General features: G+C 46.5%; 1 protein-coding gene and 2 long non-coding RNA genes across 4 annotated transcripts; 1 reads left to right on the top strand and 2 right to left on the bottom strand.

The window, feature by feature from the left end:
* Positions 1-6,749: 6,749 nt before the first annotated feature.
* LOC116214430 lies at positions 6,750-8,804 on the bottom strand. The gene has a single exon (XM_031549836.1). It carries the CDS (start codon positions 8,802-8,804, stop codon positions 6,750-6,752), a length of 2,055 nt encoding a protein of 684 aa, XP_031405696.1.
* Positions 8,805-8,955: 151 nt separating this feature from the next.
* LOC116214669 lies at positions 8,956-12,315 on the bottom strand. Its single transcript, XR_004158304.1, has 2 exons — positions 11,387-12,315; positions 8,956-9,457 (listed from the first exon to the last, which is right to left on the bottom strand). It is a non-coding gene; the product is annotated as an uncharacterized LOC116214669 (long non-coding RNA).
* A 536-nt stretch (positions 12,316-12,851) lies between these two features.
* On the top strand, positions 12,852-15,744 carry LOC116214668. 2 transcript variants are annotated; one of them, XR_004158303.1, is made up of 3 exons: positions 12,852-15,109; positions 15,218-15,297; positions 15,404-15,744. It is a non-coding gene; the product is annotated as an uncharacterized LOC116214668 (long non-coding RNA). The 2 variants fall into 2 exon arrangements; XR_004158302.1 differs by having other exon boundaries at positions 12,856-15,297.
* Positions 15,745-18,207: the final 2,463 nt, after the last annotated feature.

Genomic DNA, 18,207 nt, shown 5'->3' on the forward strand with positions numbered 1-18,207 from the left:
TAAGTATTTATCAAATACTTAGAACCTGTCGATACTTTAATATGGTGATAGTTTCAAATTGACGTTAAAAATATCTAGGTGATAGTTTAGAAATTATCAATAGAATAATTGATGCCATTTTCGAAACAATCACTATGAAATTATATAATGATGATTTATAAGTGACACCTTTTGTTGTCCAAAATGACTCAGTAAGACTCAATTAGTGATAATTCTAAATCTGTCACCTTAAAATTAGAAAAGTATCCTATTGTTCAATAACGATGGGAGAAGAGGTGTCATTTTTGGAAATAGTCAGCAAATACAATAGTGACACTTTTAGAGCATATAAAGTCATTTTTGACATGGCTCAATGGCCTTCATTATTGTAGGACGGACGACTATAACTCAAGTGCGTTTTGGGAGGCAACCCAAACTCTCTTACCTTATCTCGTATTTACTTAATTAATGTGCATTTATTTTTATATTGTGCGCACCCGAATTTCATCTCGTCGGGGCACGCATGCGCGCGCCCATGCAACGCAGTTTGGGAGTGTCCACCTTCCCGGAGACGTGCAACGGACGCACGTGAGAAGGAGTCGCCACTACCTGTTTACGACCTGAAGGTCGAGGGCCGGTGAGTTGCCTGGGTCTAGGGGTATGGGGTACACCTAATTACTAAGGCATATGGTCTGCGAAACCCGAGGTTCCGAATTTGGGGGTTCTGTTACATGCGAGCCTATATCTCGCATGCCCTATCGGTACTCTAGCTTGTCTAGGCTTGCCATTTTAATTTAATTACCGCTTAATTAAGCTCCGCTCATCTTACACGTTTTGACACAGTAAATTCGAAGATACACTCCAACTGTCCACTCTCCGACCGGGATTCTTACATGAATAAATGTACAACATAAATCCTTACATTGTTCTCTCAAATAAATAAATAAAATACAGATTACAACAATTGAATCCCGGTCGGTTCACGTTCGGTTATTATTCCACTCGTGGCTCACCGTGTGGTTTGAGTAACCGAAATCGAAATTAAAGCAACGCGGGCTCAGAGAGCCGGGGGTCGGGTCCAACCGAACCAACGGATGGCGAAAGAATCATGTGACTCTCTTAATAGCCGTAGGATCGATCGAGCTCCCGGGTCATGTCCGGCCGCGACTTACTTACTCGATCCGAGTCGTCTTCCACATAGACACTACTAGAAGCGAAGCAGTAAGTCGAAACAAGACCCGATTACGCACTCGGGTTGCGCGCGCTAGGTGTGTTGGGGCGTTGGACCCCGTGATTGACAAAAGAGGGTGTTGGACCCTATGTGTATCGTATCCTAAGGATCCGGGCTCGACTTGCAATAAATAAACAGAAAACAGAGAGTTGTGTCTTTTAATGTCGTGTTTACGTGATTAGCCGATTCGTGCGGGATTTCGATCAAAAGCGTATCTAATTATTCACATGTGCATACGAACAAGCAAGATCAGTCACGGAGGAATTTAATTTTGTCAATTTTAAGTCCGAATAATTAATTAAACCAATTTTGATGTGTTTAATCGATTTAATTCCCTTAAAGTCGAGTGAACATAAGATTGGTTCGTGTGTATTCGTTCTCGCTTCAAACAACCGGTTTTAATGTCGAGTAATTAAAATATTCCAATTCGTGCTGTTGTTGATTTAATTAAAACAACAATTATTTTATTTTTTGTCATTCTTTTCTTTGTTTAAAGAAACTTTTATTCAAATTTTCGACACGACAATCACAAAATTTATTATTGCAATCATCAAATTTATTCATGAATTAAGACCTACGCATGTCACTAAGTCGGAATAATATACCTAATTTCGGTTTAAACCATAAACCAGGCGTTCAGATCGGACCGGGCGGTCTGAACAGTGTGGATCGGCTGCAAAGGGGCGCTGGGCCGGCGAGTTGGGCCGGAAGTGCGAAGGTCTGGGCCGTGCGCTTGGGTTGGGCCGAATGCGCGGGAGTTGGGCCGCGGCAGGGCGCGCTGGGCCGGGAGCACGGGCGAACTGAGCTGGGTGTTGGAGCTGGACCGAATCTGCTGGCGAAACGGGTCGCGCGTTCCGGGCCGAACCCGAGGCGAGGCGGAACGGGTCGGATCGTCTCGGCTGGACTGGGCAGAGCGGGCTAGGCCGAATCTGCTGGGTTGGACCTGCACAAACCAAAAGATGGGCCGAGCCCGTGAGAAGGAGGGTGAGCGGAGAAGATGAATTTGGGCGGAGGAGAGGAGTCCGGCAGCCGAGAACGGCGGTTCCCGTCCCTGGGCGCTGCGGCAACGGTGCAGGAGGGCGCGGGAGGCGGCGGCGAGCGCCGCCTGGGTTGCGCCGTGCTCAAGACCGGTGTTACGAGGCTCAGGCCTGTCCGGATTGAGGGGAATTTCGATTTTTTTGCGGCGAGGTTTCAAGTTTTCCGATGAGCGATTTCGAGTTTAATCGCCGAAAATCGGGGGAATTGAGAGGACAAAATGGAGGGGTTTTGTGCGGGGAAGTGTCGCGGTTCGATTGGGGAGAAGAATCGAGAGCGAGAGGGTGAGATTCGGCGTCGATCTTGCGTGAGAGATCCGAATCCGGGGGTTCCAGAGTTGAGAGAGAGTGAAAGCGGCAGGGGAGCGTGCAAGGGAAGCGAGCGGTGGCATGTCGGGCAAGCATGTCAGTGGTGGCAGGCCATCGCAGTGGGTGGGCGACCGCGGTGTGTCGGAGATGACAGAGGAACTTCAGTGAAAGAAGGGGAGAAGAAGAGGAGGGAGAAGAGAAGAGAAGGAAAGAATGGCGGGGCGGAAAGGAAGAGGAAGAAAAGAAGAAGGGGCGAAGTGGAAAGAAATAAAGAGCAGGGGCGAACATGAAAGAGTCAGAAAGTTCTGACCCGCGTCAGAATTTTTGACGCGATTTGACCGGTCAGACGCGATCTGACCGGTCTGATGCGATGTGACCAGTCTGACGCAATCTGATCGGTTTGACCCTTGGAGAGAGAGAGATTTTTTTTAAAAAAAAATAAATAAAAATTCCATCCTTTGGCTAGAGTGGACCAAAATGGGGTGCTGACAGCTTGCCCCTCTTTGGTTGCGTACTCGGATAGAGGATGCAGCCAAAGATCATGAGAAGCACCCCATCGGATGCGTGGGAGAAAATTGTGCAAGTGCATGGACCTTGCAGAATAGTAATGATGGGACTCGGCCCTACATAAGAATAAAGGTGAGACTCGGCCCCGCCGAATGTTGGAGATGGGACTTGACACTGCATAAAAGTAAAGGTGGAACTCGGCCCTGCAAAAAGGTAAAGACGGGACTCGCCCCTGCAGAAAAGTAAAGATGAGACTCGACCCTGCATAAGAGTAAAGATGGTACTCGGCCCTGCAGAATATTGAACAAGGGACTCGGCCCAGCATAAAAGTAAAGATGGGACTCGACCTTGCAGAAAAGTGAAGACGGGACTCGGCCCTACAGAAAGGTGAAGATGGGACTCGGCCCTGCATAAGAGTGAAGATGGGATTTGGTCCTGCAGAATATTGAACAAGGAACTCGGCCCTGCATAAAAGTAAAGATGAGATTCGGCCCTGTAAAAAAAAGTGATGACGGGACTCAGCCCTGCATAAAAGTGAAGACGGGACTCGGCCCTGCATAAAAGTAAAGATGAGACTCGGCCCTGCAGAAAAGTGATGACGGGACTCGGCCCTGCAGAAAAGTGAAGACGGGACTCGGCCCTGCATAAAAGTAAAGAGGGGACTCGGCCCTGCATAAAAGTAAAGATGGGGCTCGGCCTTGCAAAAAAGTGAAGATGGGGTTCGGCCCTGCAAAAAAGTGATGACGGAACTCGGCCCTGCATAAAAGTGAAGACGGGACTCGGCCCTGTATAAAAGTAAAGAGGGGACTCGGCCCTGCAAAAAAAGTAATGATGGGACTTGGCCCTGCATAAAAGTGAGGACTGGACTCGCCCCTGTATAAAAGAAAAGATGGGACTCGGCCCTGTAGAAAAGTAATGAAGGGACTTGGCCCTGCATAAAAGTGAAGACGAGACTCAGCCCTGCATAAAAGTAAAGATGGGACTCGGCCCTGCAAAAAAGTAATGATGGGACTTGGCCCTGCATAAAAGTGAGGACGAAACTCGACCCTGCTATAAAAGTAAAGATGGGACTCGGCTCTGCTGAAAAGTGATGACGGGACTTGGCCCTGCAAAAGAGTGAGCGCCTACGTATCCCGTGAGACCGGGAATCAAAGTCTGCCATAGTTCTTGCCGCTTGGTATCTGTGATCCTGACATCATTAGCAAGTCATAGTGAGTTACTAAAGATGTATGGGCGTATTAATGCTATGAAGATAACGTCATTGTGACGCACGATGTTTCAGTTTTGGGTCCCCTGGGTAACCCGTGAAGAATTTTGCTTTGACAAATACGACTAGATCTCGCTTTTGAAGGCCTCGATACAAGGCTTTCAGGGGTTTTTGCTAGCCATGCATGGGTGTATTAAGACGTCTTCAGTGATGCCCTAACGACTCTATCACTTGTTCGACGCGCTCGTCGGCTTATGATCCTTCTCGTCAGGATAGCGCAAGGCGGCTGCGTTTGTGACCCGCATGGGGAGTTCTGTACAAATTTGATCAGACCTCAGTCTAGTCATCCCAAAGTGTTATGACTAGGCTCCCGGAAAGGAATGTCTGAGACTTTGGCTTTGTGGTAGCCGATTGCAGGGTGGCTATGACCCATTTAGTTGCTTATGGACAGAGAGAAAAGAGAAAGCATAGAGAGCACGTTGTCCCACGCTAAAAGGATACACGGGTTCACGCCTGCAGCGAGATGTACCCCCCATTTTGTCTTTTCGCGGTGTGGGCTGTGCCAAACTGCTCGGATGGTGTGCTCGGTTGCCCATTATGCCTGGGAAAGAATCCGTCTTGGAAAGTCGAGTTGTGTTGAAGAGCCGATCGAGGATCGCATTGGAGTAGATAACCTGGCCATTTCCCTTGGGAATCCCTAGTTCGCACAGTGTGCGAGAGCCTAGAGTAACTGTTTTGTTTATCTCTCGTTTAATCTCCTTTTGCTACGATCACCCACCTCGAGGCCGTACCTCTCAACCTAAAGGGGATGAGCTCTCCTTTTGCCACGGCCGCCCACAAGGGATTTTCAGTCGTGCCTCTCTTTTACCCTAACTTTTGCCTAGGTCGCCTCGAGGGGTTTTCGACCTAGCGGGCTCGATTATTTTATCTCTCGAGTTTGCAAGGGCGAATGGTTCAAAGGATTCGACCTCGGAGCGCGTTGCGTTCTGACCCTGTCGAGGAGTTACGTCTGCTGCTTCCCCTTTTTGTCAGGGTTTGTTGATTCCTTTTTCGAATTGGCGGTGCCGGAGTTTTATATCTCGGCGGTGCCTCGTTTTATTCATTGACGGGTTTTTCCCTGCATCTTTTCTCTCTCTCTCTTCATTGGCATATTTTTTTCCGCTTCTTTCTGTTTTTTTTTCCAGTTGGGATCGTTTTGTACCCCGTGTATTTGTTGGAAACTCCTCGACCTTGCATTGCGTGGTCGCTTTGGTGTGCTTGACCCAATCCCATCTTGTGAGGGCCGGCTTTCTTGGAAGCTTGACTCTTATGCACTCGGAAGTCGAACTTCGTGTCATTTGCCATTGCAAGCATTACAAGTGAACTTCCCCTATTGTCTAAGAAAAAAAAATGTAGGATTGCTCTGTGAATAAACAACCGATGTTACCCCTGTACGAATGTCCAAACGGGGATGCCCCGGTCTTCATTTTTAAATTGGCCCGTGGCAGGCTCCTGGTGCGATGTCCCCGATTGTTTCTTGCTATTCTTTACAGTGCGTGCCTTTTGGAGGGTGCACGCTGTTGAAGTTGTCGGATGTTCAAGGAAGATGGTTGCATCGATGCTGAGTGATTCGCTCGATTGTCTTCGTCTTCGGCTTCGTATGGGGGTACCTCATGGTCGGACCCTTTCCCTATCGAAGTAAAAGGGTGAAGGGCCCGATAGAGTTCTCGAGGAGGTGTGAACCTGCACATCGCTCTTGGCCTGTGACCGGCGTGTCCCTGTGAAATACGACAAAGAAAGTGATGTATCGGGCGATTATGCGGTGGAATGTGTGGTAAGAAATGTAAGGTGGACCCATGGGAAGTTCCCTCATCCAGCGCGCGACCCATGGGTGTCTAGCGTGGGGAACACTCAATTCCCGGAATCTAGTTATCGTCACACTGAAGTGGTTAGAACGTGGCCGGGGGCCGCATGAGTGCACTTTCCTCGAGCACGAGTAGGTAAACGCAACCGTCCTAGAAAACTCGAGGAGCCGGGTCCCACAGGGACATGCGAATCGAACAAGTTTGAAAGAACCAATAAGGCGTCTTGAAAACTGTCATGCTACCCCTTTCTAGCTAGGAGTCCGTTTGAGGATGCATTCAGATAAGCGTAGAGAGCGAGTTTAGGGAGGAATGTATGTTTGCAAGGCGCATGGTTCTCCGTCTGTTGATTAGTATCCACTGCGGTGGGTGGGTTGGCATCTCAAAAGCATAGCTCGAAATAACACAAGTCGCTGTGTCGGTTGGTTGCATTTGAGTGGAACCTAGCAATGAAAATAATTCTTTTCAGCAGGCGAAAGTGCTTGAAATAAATGAGGAGAAAGAATGTACAGGTGCGACGATTTCAAAAAATGCGAAGGTATTTTCATTAAGATCGGCATTTGCGTTACAACAAAAATCCATCTTCCACCATGGGGCTTATAGTTTCAACTACACGCAGGGAACGTTTTACGTAGGTAGTCTCATGGAGAAATCAGCTTTTCCTCTTCGGCCTTGTCCTTGCCCCCAGGGCAAATACCAATCAGATTGATAGCCGCGTCAGAGCTTGATCCATGGTCGGGGAGGGGGTTAGCCTGGACGTTTGGTGGCTTAACTTCATTGAAAGGGAGTTGGTTCTTCTCAATCATCTCCTGCAATTTGTCCCGGAGGGTGTAACAATCGTCCGTAGTGTGCCCCGGAGCGCCCATATGGTATTCACAACGAAGATTTTGATCCTGATTCACAGGATTGAACTGAGGATGAGGGGCCACGGGTCTAATTTCCTTAGCTGACAAAAGTTGGGGATAGACATGTGACTGGGGAGCCGGCAAAGGTGGGTATTGCAAACGCGGCCTAGCTTGTCCTCCTTGTCGAGGTTGCAAAGTCGGGGCTGGTTGAGCCGATGGTGGAACTCCTAAAGTTAGGGGCCTATTTGAAGATGCCCAGTGAGGGGTAGGCGCGTAATTATGATCGTATGGTTGCAGGGCCTGCGGCGGAGGATAAGCTGGTGGCGTCGAGTAGTTAATCGGCAGGGCCGGGTATTGCTGCTGATACTGCATGGAGGTTTGGCGTCCAAGGCTTACGGCATTAACAGACGCATCTCTACCCCTTTTGTTACTCGTTGGTGATGGCACAGTGGCATTCTTTGATGACTGCCCCTCCTTTCCGGTCGGTCCTTCTATCTTCCCAAGCTTGATGCCCATGTCAAGTTTCTTCCCAGCGTCGATCAGACTGGAGAATGAGGAAGTATGGGCCAATAGGTGCAAGTAGTAGGCCCCTGTGAGAGTGGAGTGAAATAACTGGATCTGCTGCGCTTCACTGATCGGGGGGATATGCTTCGCCGCTTTAGCCCGCCACTTCACTGCGTAGGCCTCGAAGCCCTGGTCCTCGGTCATCTCCATTGTACTGAGCTCCAACAGGGTCGGGGGCGTCTCTGCACAGTACTTGTACTGGTCGATGAATTTGTTCGAAAGGTCCACCCATGTAGGGATATCCGCTGCTTTTAGTGACATGTACCAATCAAGAGCCGCTCCCGCCAAACTGTCCTGGAACGTGTGGATGACGAACTCTTCGTAGTCCCAATACTGTAGCATCTTTCCTCTGTAGTGACGGAGATGGTGACGAGGGTCGGTCGTGCCATGGTACCTTTGGAATTCAGGCACCTTAATCTTCGGGGGTAGTCGCATACCCGGGAAAAGGCTCCAATCGCCATCTCCGGAATCGAGGCGGGAGCCACCTGATTGTAAGGCTTTGATGTTCTCTTCCATCTTCTTCAATCTCTGCTCCTGCTCAGCCCCCATTTCCTGGAGAAAGTTTGTCGGTAGAACTATGGGGACAGCCTGGGTTGGCGTGCCCGATTCAGGGATGGGAATGTTTAAGGGAGGTAGAGTTGGATAAGAAAAGCTGATATGAGGTTGTGGAGCTTGGAATGGGAGAGGCTCGGATGTGTGAGCAGGGGCGTAGGGGCTCTGTGCCGAGAAGACCATCGGCGGAAGAACTGCGTAAACAGGTGCCGGAACCGGTATGGACATCGGCGGCGGTGCTAATATAGCTGGGTCCGACGGTAGGAAAGGAACGACCGCCGGGAACGTCATCGGTGGCGGAGGAATGTTGACCGGGTGGACCGCCGGTGCGTGCATTGCGGGCGCTTCGTCACTCTCAGGAGCATGGGTCGGTGGGACCCAAGGGTTCAAGTCGACCGTTGGCCCGTATCCAGGAGGTGGAGTAGAGCTCGAGGAGGCACGGTTTAGGCCCTTGAGCGAAGCCATGAGCTCGGCCATGTCAGCAGCCATTTGGTTGATCGTACCCCTCAATGTGGTGATGTCACCTTCCAACGTGACGATGCGGGCACCATCAGTGGAGGTGGACGGTGCTCGAGTTTCCGGTGATGGGACTGGTAGCGGAACTACTCCCGAGTGTGCCGGAGGCACTCCCGCAGGGGTTGGTGGTAGCGGTGCATGAGTCATGAGCGGTTGAGAATAGACCGGCGTCGGTGGAGTGCTTTCCTCGAAACTAGCGGGTTTGTTGTTTTGTGCCATTCTCAATTGCCGACGAGTAGGATAACGATGTAGCGCCAGTTATGGTTACCTAATTTCCACAAGTTTGTAAGTTGCAACGCGAGCGAGTTTTGCTAATTATATAAATGTACAGAACAATAAATAAAGAGGTGCGGTGTATGAGATGTATGAATTTTGAAAGCTAATGTCGTCATTCGTATTGATCCACAAGGTTCGAAAATACAATGTAATTTTGAAAAACAAGCCCTAAATCGATCTTCCACTGTGCTCGGGGCGCGAGCGACCATCTCCGTGGAAAGCACCAATTCCAGGCGAGGGCCTGGTAAAGATGTCTATCCTAAGGTGCATGTGAAGACTTCCACGAGCCTTCTTCCGAGACCTCTCCAAGGAGGTGTTCGCTCAAGCGAGCTCCTGATCGCGTCTCTGTAGCTTGCTGCGGGTCCGGGAGAGCTCTCTCTAGAGGTCACGGTTAGTCGGTGAGTTCCTCATCTTTCTCAGCAGCTTACCAGCGAAGGTGATCGATTCTGCTGTTGGTGAAAATACCATGATGACTGTGCTTGGAGTGAGGGATGTCCTGGCAAGTGTGTCGATCTTGGTTTCCGGAGACTCGGTGGGATCCTCGTGTGCTGACGGACTTTGTTGAGACGCGAATCAAGAGACCGAGTGCGGCATCCCTTACCAAGATGAAAGAAAGATCAACTTAAGACTCATCAATGCGAATGACATCCTAATTTTAAAAATTTACATGATGCATGTTTACGAAAATGTAAATGCCCACGGCTTAATTCATGTTACAAGTTATATGTACATCGCTCTTGAAACAAAAAAAAGATTCAAATTGGCACGCAGGCCGACTCGATAGACTGTTGTCGGCGTCGGGTTGAAGGCTTGCATGGAGGCATAGCACGATGCATGGTTCGGTGCTACAGGGATCGTGCTATCTATGGATGGGAGCTCCCGACTCAAGGGTGTGAATTCCTTGAAATCGAGCGAGGATCTTTGGGGGCCGGTTCGGTGGCATAGCTGACTCGATCCGTTCCCTAACTCGGAACTTCTAACTAACCTAGCTTCCTATTTTGGCGCCCGTGGGATTTCGGACAAGGCACCTAAAGCTAGCATGATATGCAATGCATGCGTGAAATAAATGTGCGTAAGTAGATAAGCGGGAAACGACGGAAAGCGGTAAATAAACAAGCAAGCAAGCAAACGGGATTGAGCCCAAACCCTTTAGATGTTCCCAGTGGAGTCGCCAAGCTATGCGCACTCGAATTTCGTCTCGTCAGGGCATGCATGCGCGCGCCCATGCAACGTGGCTTGGGAGTGTCCACCTTCCCGGGGACGCGCAACGGACGCACGTGAGAAGGAGTCGCCACTACTTGTTTACGACCCGAAGGTCGAGGGCCGGTGAGTTGCCCGGGTCTAGGGGTACGGGGTACACCTAATTACTAAGGCATATGGTCTGTGAAACCCGAGGTTTCGAATTCGGGGGTTATGTTACATGCGAGCCTATATCTCGCATGCCCTATCAGTACTCTAGCTTGTCTAGGCTTGCCATTTTAATTTAATTACCGCTTAATTAAGCTCCGCTCATCTTACACGTTTTGACACAGTAAATTCGAAGATACACTCCAACCGTCCGCTCTCCGACCGGGATTCTTACATGAATAAATGTACAACATAAATCCTTACATTGTTCTTTCAAATAAATAAATAAAATACAGATTACAACAATTGAATCCCGGTCTGTTCACGTTCGGTTATTATTCCACTCGTGGCTCACCGTGTGGTTTGAGTAACCGAAATCGAAATTAAAGCAACGTGGGCTCAGAGAGCCGGGGGTCGGGTCCAATCGAACCAACGGATGGCGAAAGAATCATGTGACTCTCTTGATAGCCGTAGGATCGGTCGAGCTCCCGGGTCATGTCCGGCCGCGACTTACTTACTCGATCCGAGTCGTCTTCCACATAGACACTACTAGGAGCGAAGCAGTAAGTCGAAACAAGACCCGATTCCGCACTCGAGTTGCGGGCGCTAGGTGTGTTGGGGCGTTGGACCCCGTGATTAACAAAAGAGGGTATTGGACCCTATGTGTATCGTATCCTAAGGATCCGAGCTCGACTTGCAATAAATAAACAGAAAACAGAGAGTTGTGTCTTTTAATGTCGTATTTACGTGATTAGCCGATTCGTGCGGGATTTCGATCAAAAGCGTATCTAATTATTCACATGTGCATACGAACAAGCAAGATCAGTCACGGCGGAATTTAATTTTGTCAATTATAAGTCCGAATAATTAATTAAACCAATTTTCATGTGTTTAATCGATTTAATTCCCTTAAAGTCGAGTGAACATAAGATTGGTTCGTGTGTATTCGTTCTCGCTTCAAACAATCGGTTTTAATGTCGAGTAATTAAAATATTCCAATTCGTGCTGTTGTTGATTTAATTAAAGCAACAATTATTTTATTTTTTGTCATTCTTTTCTTTGTTTAAAGAAACTTTTATTCAAATTTTCGACACGACAATCACAAAATTTATTATTGCAATCATCAAATTTATTCATGAATTAAGACCTACGTATGTCACTAAGTCGGAATAATATACCTAATTTCGGTTTAAACCATAAACCAGGCGTTTAGACCGGACCGGGCGGTCTGAACAGTGCGGATCGGCTACAAAGGGGCGCTGGGCCGGTGAGTTGGGCCGGGAGTGCGAAGGTCTGGGCCGTGCGCGTGGGTTGGGCCGAATGCGCAGGAGTTGGGCCGCGGTAGGGCGCATTGGGCCGCGAGCACGGGCGAACTGAGCTGGGTGTTGGAGCTGGACTGAATCTGCTGGCGAAACGGGTCGCGTGTTCCGGGCCGAACCCGAGGGGAGGCGGAACGGGTCGGATCGTCTCGGCTGGACTGGGCAGAGCGGGCTGGGCCGAATCTGCTGGGTTGGACCTGCATAAACCAAAAGATGGGCCGAGCCCGTGAGAAGGAGGGTGAGCGGAGAAGATGAAGTTGGGCGGAGGAGAGGAGTCCGGCGGCCGAGAACGGCGGTTCCCGTCCCTAGGCGCTGCGGCAACGGTGCAGGAGGGCGCGGGAGGCGGCGGCGAGCGCCGCCTGGGCTGCGCCGTGCTCAAGACCGGTGTTACGAGGCTCAGGCTTGTCCGGATTGAGGGGAATTTCGATTTTTTTGCGGCGAGGTTTCAAGTTTTCCAACGAGCGATTTCGAGTTTAATCGCCGAAAATCGGGGGAATTGAGAGGACGAAATGGAGGAGTTTTGTGCAGGGAAGTGTCGCGGGTCGATTGGGGAGAAGAATCGAGAGCGAGAGGGTGAGATTCGGCGTCGATCTTGCGAGAGAGATCCGAATCCGGGGGTTCCAGAGTTGAGAGAGAGTGAAAGCGGCAGGGGAGCGTGCAGGGGAAGTGAGCGGTGGCGTGTCGGGCGAGCGTGTCAGTGGTGGCATGCCGTCGCGGTGGGTGGGCGACCGCGGTGTGTCGAAGATGACAGAGGGACTTCAGTGAAAGAAGGGGAAAAGAAGAGGGGGGGAGAAGAGAAGAGAAGGAAAGAATGGCGGGGCGGAAAGGAAGAGGAAGAAAAGAAGAGGGGGCGAAGTGGAAAGAAATAAAGAGCAGGGGCGAACATGAAAGAGTCAGAAAGTTCTGACCCGCGTCAGAATTTTTGACGCGATTTGACCGGTCAGACGCGATCTGACCGGTCTGATGCGATGTGACCAGTCTGACGCAATCTGATCGGTTTGACCCTTGGAGAGAGAGAGATTTTAAAAAAAAAAATAAATAAAATTCTATCCTTTGGCTAGGGTGGACAAAAATGGGGTGCTAACATATATAACTTAGAATTTTTGGGATTTGATTTTGATGGAGAGTGACATTTTTTCCATATCTTTTCGGATAGAGAAGCAGCAGGGTGAGGAGTTGCAACTTTGCCCGAAAAAGGTCGCTGCTCCGAACCTTTGCGAGAGGGGCAAATGTGTGGCCAATTTGCGAAAAGGAAAAAAATGTTGGGCCAATTTATGAAAAACCAAGATTTAAGGCCAATTAGAAAAATGTTTCAGAACCCAAAACAGTGCCCTTCTCTGCTCCTCGACTTCTCCTTTCATTCTCTATCAATCTCGTCTCTCAGAAATTCTCTCTCGATTTCTTGGTGTCTCTTCGTTTCAGGTGAGTTCGATAGCCTCGAGTCCTTCGCGACCACCAGCGACCAGACCCACTCCGAGTGGCATCCTCAGCCACAGCCTCGAACCTCAGCCTATAGATTGTCGGCAAGAGCAGCAGCAGACTCACAAGCAGACCCGACGGCCAACCGGCAAGCTCGAAAATTTCTGAAGCCAATCTACTACCAGGGAGTGATCTGACCCTTCAATTTTTCAGCAAAATGTTGGTTCAGTGGTGTTGCCTTGTGGTATCCTGAGCTGAGAATTAAAGTGTTGTCGTTACATAGGCCGTTGTTTGCTGTGGTTTTGACTAAAATTGCTGGTGCTGGTGACTTTGGTTGGGTGCTGGATGTCCTCTAGTGTTAATCTTGTGTGGTTGTTTTGAGGGTGTGTTGGCTGTTTGGGAATATTGTGGCTAAATTTAGTTGTCTGAGACTTTAGATTCCATCAACAATGCCTCCTAGGAAGTCCACTCGAGTGAGGTCAAGTAGGAGAATAACCGAAGTGTTTGTGAACAAAGAAGCTAAAGATATATACGCTATAGTTTTTGCACGGAAACCCTTGATAAATTGGAGGGATTATGAACCTATTTTCATAGAAGGGATTGGGAAACTTTTCTAGCTGTGCCCGAACCGGCCGTCATCCCTGTAGTTTGAGAGGTCTAAGCCAATTTGGTAGCACCGAGAAGACGAGGTCATGGTTAGGGGATGACCGGTTGATTTCTCTCGAAAGTCCATCAATGAGTTTTACGAGATACCAGATGAGGGTGATTATTATTACTCAACGTTCCTCAACCATCATTGTGATAGAACTGTCAGAATTGGGACTCCGTATGGCTGTTGAGTAAAGATGATGAATCTCCCCTGTCTATTCCATCAATTAAGCCAAAGCTTAAAGCATTGATGCACTTTGTCTCATCCCCGTCTCTACTCTATACTTTACTTGAGTGGATGTATATAAGCACGTGTATTGTGCAGAGTCTGTAATTTATTCTTTATTTCTTTGTAAATTTGCGAATAAAGATCTCGACCATAGGATTAAACAAACTTGACTCTAAGAATAAAAGGTCTTAGAACTATTAGGAGCCCAAGAGGGTACAAAATGGGCGAGTTATTGGTTTGCAGGCCTCTAATCTCGTAACAAAGCATCCGGACTCATTTCTGTGGTTAGAAGACCAAGTCAAACTCAAATCCTTAGGCGGTCGGTATCTTGATCCCACAAGTGACTTAGGTGGCTCAGCAGTCAAATAAACGGTGTAGTGACGGCTCCAATCCAATTAGGTCCCAGGCCACACGAAGTAACCGAATTTTCATGTTCGTGGCGGAGGCCTAAAAACCATGCCGTGCGACACTACATAAGAAGATTGGGAGCATGCTCATTCGGTTTTGTGTTTTTGAAGGTTTTCTTTGTTGTTACCATGCGAATTTTAGGTACCTCTTATGTTACTAATAACAGGTACATGAAAGAAGTATTTGGCATAGGGATTAAAATCAACTCCTATTGTAGTTCGAGTGATGAATATCCACTTGATGGCTAGCAGAATGAAGGTATAAGAAGTACTAGGGAGATCCTGATGATATCAATATTTGTTGATAGCTGTGGTTCTCGATCCTAGGCAAAAATTGAAGTATGTCACTTGGTTTGTCAATCACTTTGATGAGGCTATGGCAGCAAATTGAAAAAGAAGTTGGATTCTAGTTTGACATAAGTTTATGAGCAATATGAGGGTCTTGGCGGCATAGAGTCTTCAAGTGCTCAGCAAGAAAGAGCAATTGCAGTAGAGGAGGATGATCCTTATTGTGAAGGGTTATATTTATAGTCGACTGGGCAAAGATCGGTAAGAAGTTCGAGCTTGAGAAGTACTTGAATGAAGATTGTAAACCATACCAAAGTGGTGTGAGTTGGATATGTTAAGCTGGTGGAAGGTGAATTCAACTCGATTGCCGATCCTTGCTAGCATAGCTCTGGAACCTGTCTCAACTTTAGCCTTCGAGTCTCCTTTTAGCATGGGAGGAAGGGTACTCAATCCTTATCGTAGTTCCTTGACACCCAGAATGGTGGAAGCTCTTCTTTGCACCCAAGATTGGATGAAGACTATGCCCTTTTCATTGTTGACAGAAGAGGACTTTTGTGGAGCTTGAAAAATTTGAGCAAGATATTCGTTAAGGTTCTAATAATTATGGAATATCCTTTTCCAGTTTCTTAATGGGTCATGTTTTAATTTTTGTCAAGTAACGAGAGCTTATGCTTTCTTTCATTTCGTTTTTTTACGGAGGTGGCATCGGCATCTCAGCCGGAAGCAGCAAGTTCGGGCTATATAACTATTGACGAAGATTGAGCATGTGGAAGAGAGAGGTAACTTATTGTTTATTTCCTATGTATTCTTTTGCTATGTTTTCATACTTGTTATCTCAACTATTTAGTAATGAGACTTTATTTTCTTACTTTTTCTTCTGTATAGGCGTTCTGGCCGGAATCACGTGGAGAATGGGGATCTGGCTATTTTCCGAGCATGTGGAGAACGTGGATCTAAGTCTCGTGCTTCATAGTTGATATTGGGTTTCTTATTATTTTGAATCTAGATTGAAATATCATGGCTTTTTGTGGATCGGGATATTAATCGTTTCGCAACTTTTGATTTCAGGATATTATTGTTTATGTATTTTGGGACTAGATTTGTGACTTGGCAAGTTGTGACTTCGTGTTCGTGTTGCCAACTTAAGTCTTTTAACTGTTATGCCCTATGCGGCCTTGGACTTTGTTGAGCATTGCTTAATGCTTATTTCTATGTTCTTATTTTAAGTTCACATAGTAATTGGCTATGCATAATTGCATATGCTTGTTTTATCATTATTATTTTTTGCCTAATGATAATGATCGGTACCGTTTTGACAAGCGGTTCGGTTCCGTTTTCGAGCCGAACTGCTCCATGAACGGCCCTATAACTAGGTTCTGTCTGTCGTTGAATGATTTTGCAAATGTTTTAAGTTAACCGTGGTCACAGATGAGCACTGGCACAACCTGGTCACTTATCGGTGTAACAGACATGTCATGTCCAACGTTGCGAGCAAGGACGATGATCGTGCTTGAAAGGCCAGCCTTGTCTATGGCGACGCAAGCAATTACGCAAAGTTTCAGTCATTAACTTTGCTGGAGTATCATATCTATGCGTAAAAATAGCTCAGGTCTGGGCGAGATTGGTATATCTGCGACAACTCTCGATTACGTAAACAAATGCAAACAGCAACTGCATAATGCACCGAAAGTCCAAGAATTAATTGAGTATGTCTAATAGATGATTCACCAACGTGAATAAATAAATTCCGTATTGTAGAATGTGATATCATCGAGAAATCAACAAAAGAAAAAGAATTCGAAAGATGTTGCCATTTACCAAGAAACTTGCATAAGCTCTCTTCATGTATGAATGATTCCAGTGCCATACAACATAAGGCCAAAAAGAACGAACAGATAAAACAACATGATAAAAATGGATTCGAGTAGATACTGCCTGCTGTTTCTCCAGTTTTTGTCGCACGAACAAGAATGGTAGCCGTGGCTCACCTTAGTTCCGCAGCGGTAGCAAAACTTAGTTTGACATCTGCATAAAACCTAAATTAAAAATCTAAACTAAACTCGAGAAACCATACTGCACAACCTAATCTAAAAGGATCAAGAAAGGGAATTTGATACATGTGCTTTCTTTGTTAAAAAAAAAAATTTATAAACCTGCACAAAATTTGACTGAATCCTTCGATACGCTCCACGAAGTTCTTGCACCCGGGGCATCTCATCCAATTTTTCTTCTCGATGAAAATATGCACTTCATCGTGCCAGTGGTCATGCCCCTCCTCCCAAGGATTAGCGCACTTGAAGCAGCAACTGTTCTTGCACCTGGGACATCTGATCTTCCTGCACGCTGAGGGCTCACACTCATCGACAATCAGTTCCCGGCAGTCCTTGTTAGGACAGTAACACCTCTCATACCCTCGGACAGCCGATTCACACAGAAGGTTGCACCACTTATCGAAGACCTCTCTCGTCACAAGTTCCTGGCAGGCGATTGGATGAAACGTCCAACTGCAGTGAAGCAAGGGACACTTCACATGTGCTTTGCCCTGCGCAATGCTGGCTTTGATATGCTTAGCTGTGCACTTTCTGCAGAGCTGATTGTGTCCATAGCATCCAATTGCTGCAAACGGGATCCTGTAGTCCGAGGGAAGATTAGTATGCATGCATATTACGCAATTGAAGATCGAGGGAGGATTATTCATCATTGCCATCTTCGAGTCTCTCTAGGATATGAACATATGCGAAGTAGTCATGGCGACTTATAATCTTTTGGTTTAGCAGTCAAATATAATCTTTTTTTATTTATAGTAACTTGTGATTTTGTTTTGTTATTCTTGACATATATAGTAACTTGATTGTTCGGAAATTTGACAAAGTTAGTATATAAACAAAGCTAAAATAGCAATTAAAGAGGTGAGAGGTGGACACGGAGAGAACAATAGATGGGGAGAAACAATTTTAGAGAGAAATAAGAGAATTGAAAAAAAAGAATCTTTTGTTCTTTATAGTAACTTCCGATTTTGTTTCGTTTGACATATACTCATTGATATTTGATATATTCTGGCTGATACTTTTTGGGTGAAATTCTGGTTGATAGTTGATTGTTCGGAAATCTGACAAAGCTAAAATATATAAACAAAACTAAAATAGCAATTAAAGAGGTAAGGGAGAGAACAATAGATGGGGAGAGAGAATTTTAGAGAAAAATAAGAGAATTGAATATATATATATATATGTGTGGAAAGTTGAATCTGTATATTGCAGTAGTATAAGATATTTTATGAAAAGAAATAACATATAATATATATATATACACACATACACACGCATACATACTAGACGCTTGATCTTCGCTATGGGCTGAATTTTATAAAACAACTTTTTTTTTCTCTCTTTTTCATCTCATGCAATGAATTGTAATTTTCTTTCATCAATTTTGATATATAAATTTATTTATGGTATAACTTGAGCTAATATCCATATTAGTGGAAATTTAGAAAAATACTAAATCTAAAATAATGAATTATAAAAAATATAAAATCAAAACAAGAAGGGTTTTTTTTTTTGGAGGAAGGGGGGATGCATGTGGAGAGTTAAATGGCAAATTCATCCATGAGATGGACCAATTACATCAATTAAGTCCTTTGCACAAAACTTACACTACTTGGGTCCTTGGTTGCAGCAATTAAGTCC

Source organism: Punica granatum, chromosome 7 (genome assembly GCF_007655135.1).
Source record: "Punica granatum isolate Tunisia-2019 chromosome 7, ASM765513v2, whole genome shotgun sequence".
Taxonomy (NCBI): Eukaryota; Viridiplantae; Streptophyta; class Magnoliopsida; order Myrtales; family Lythraceae; genus Punica; species Punica granatum.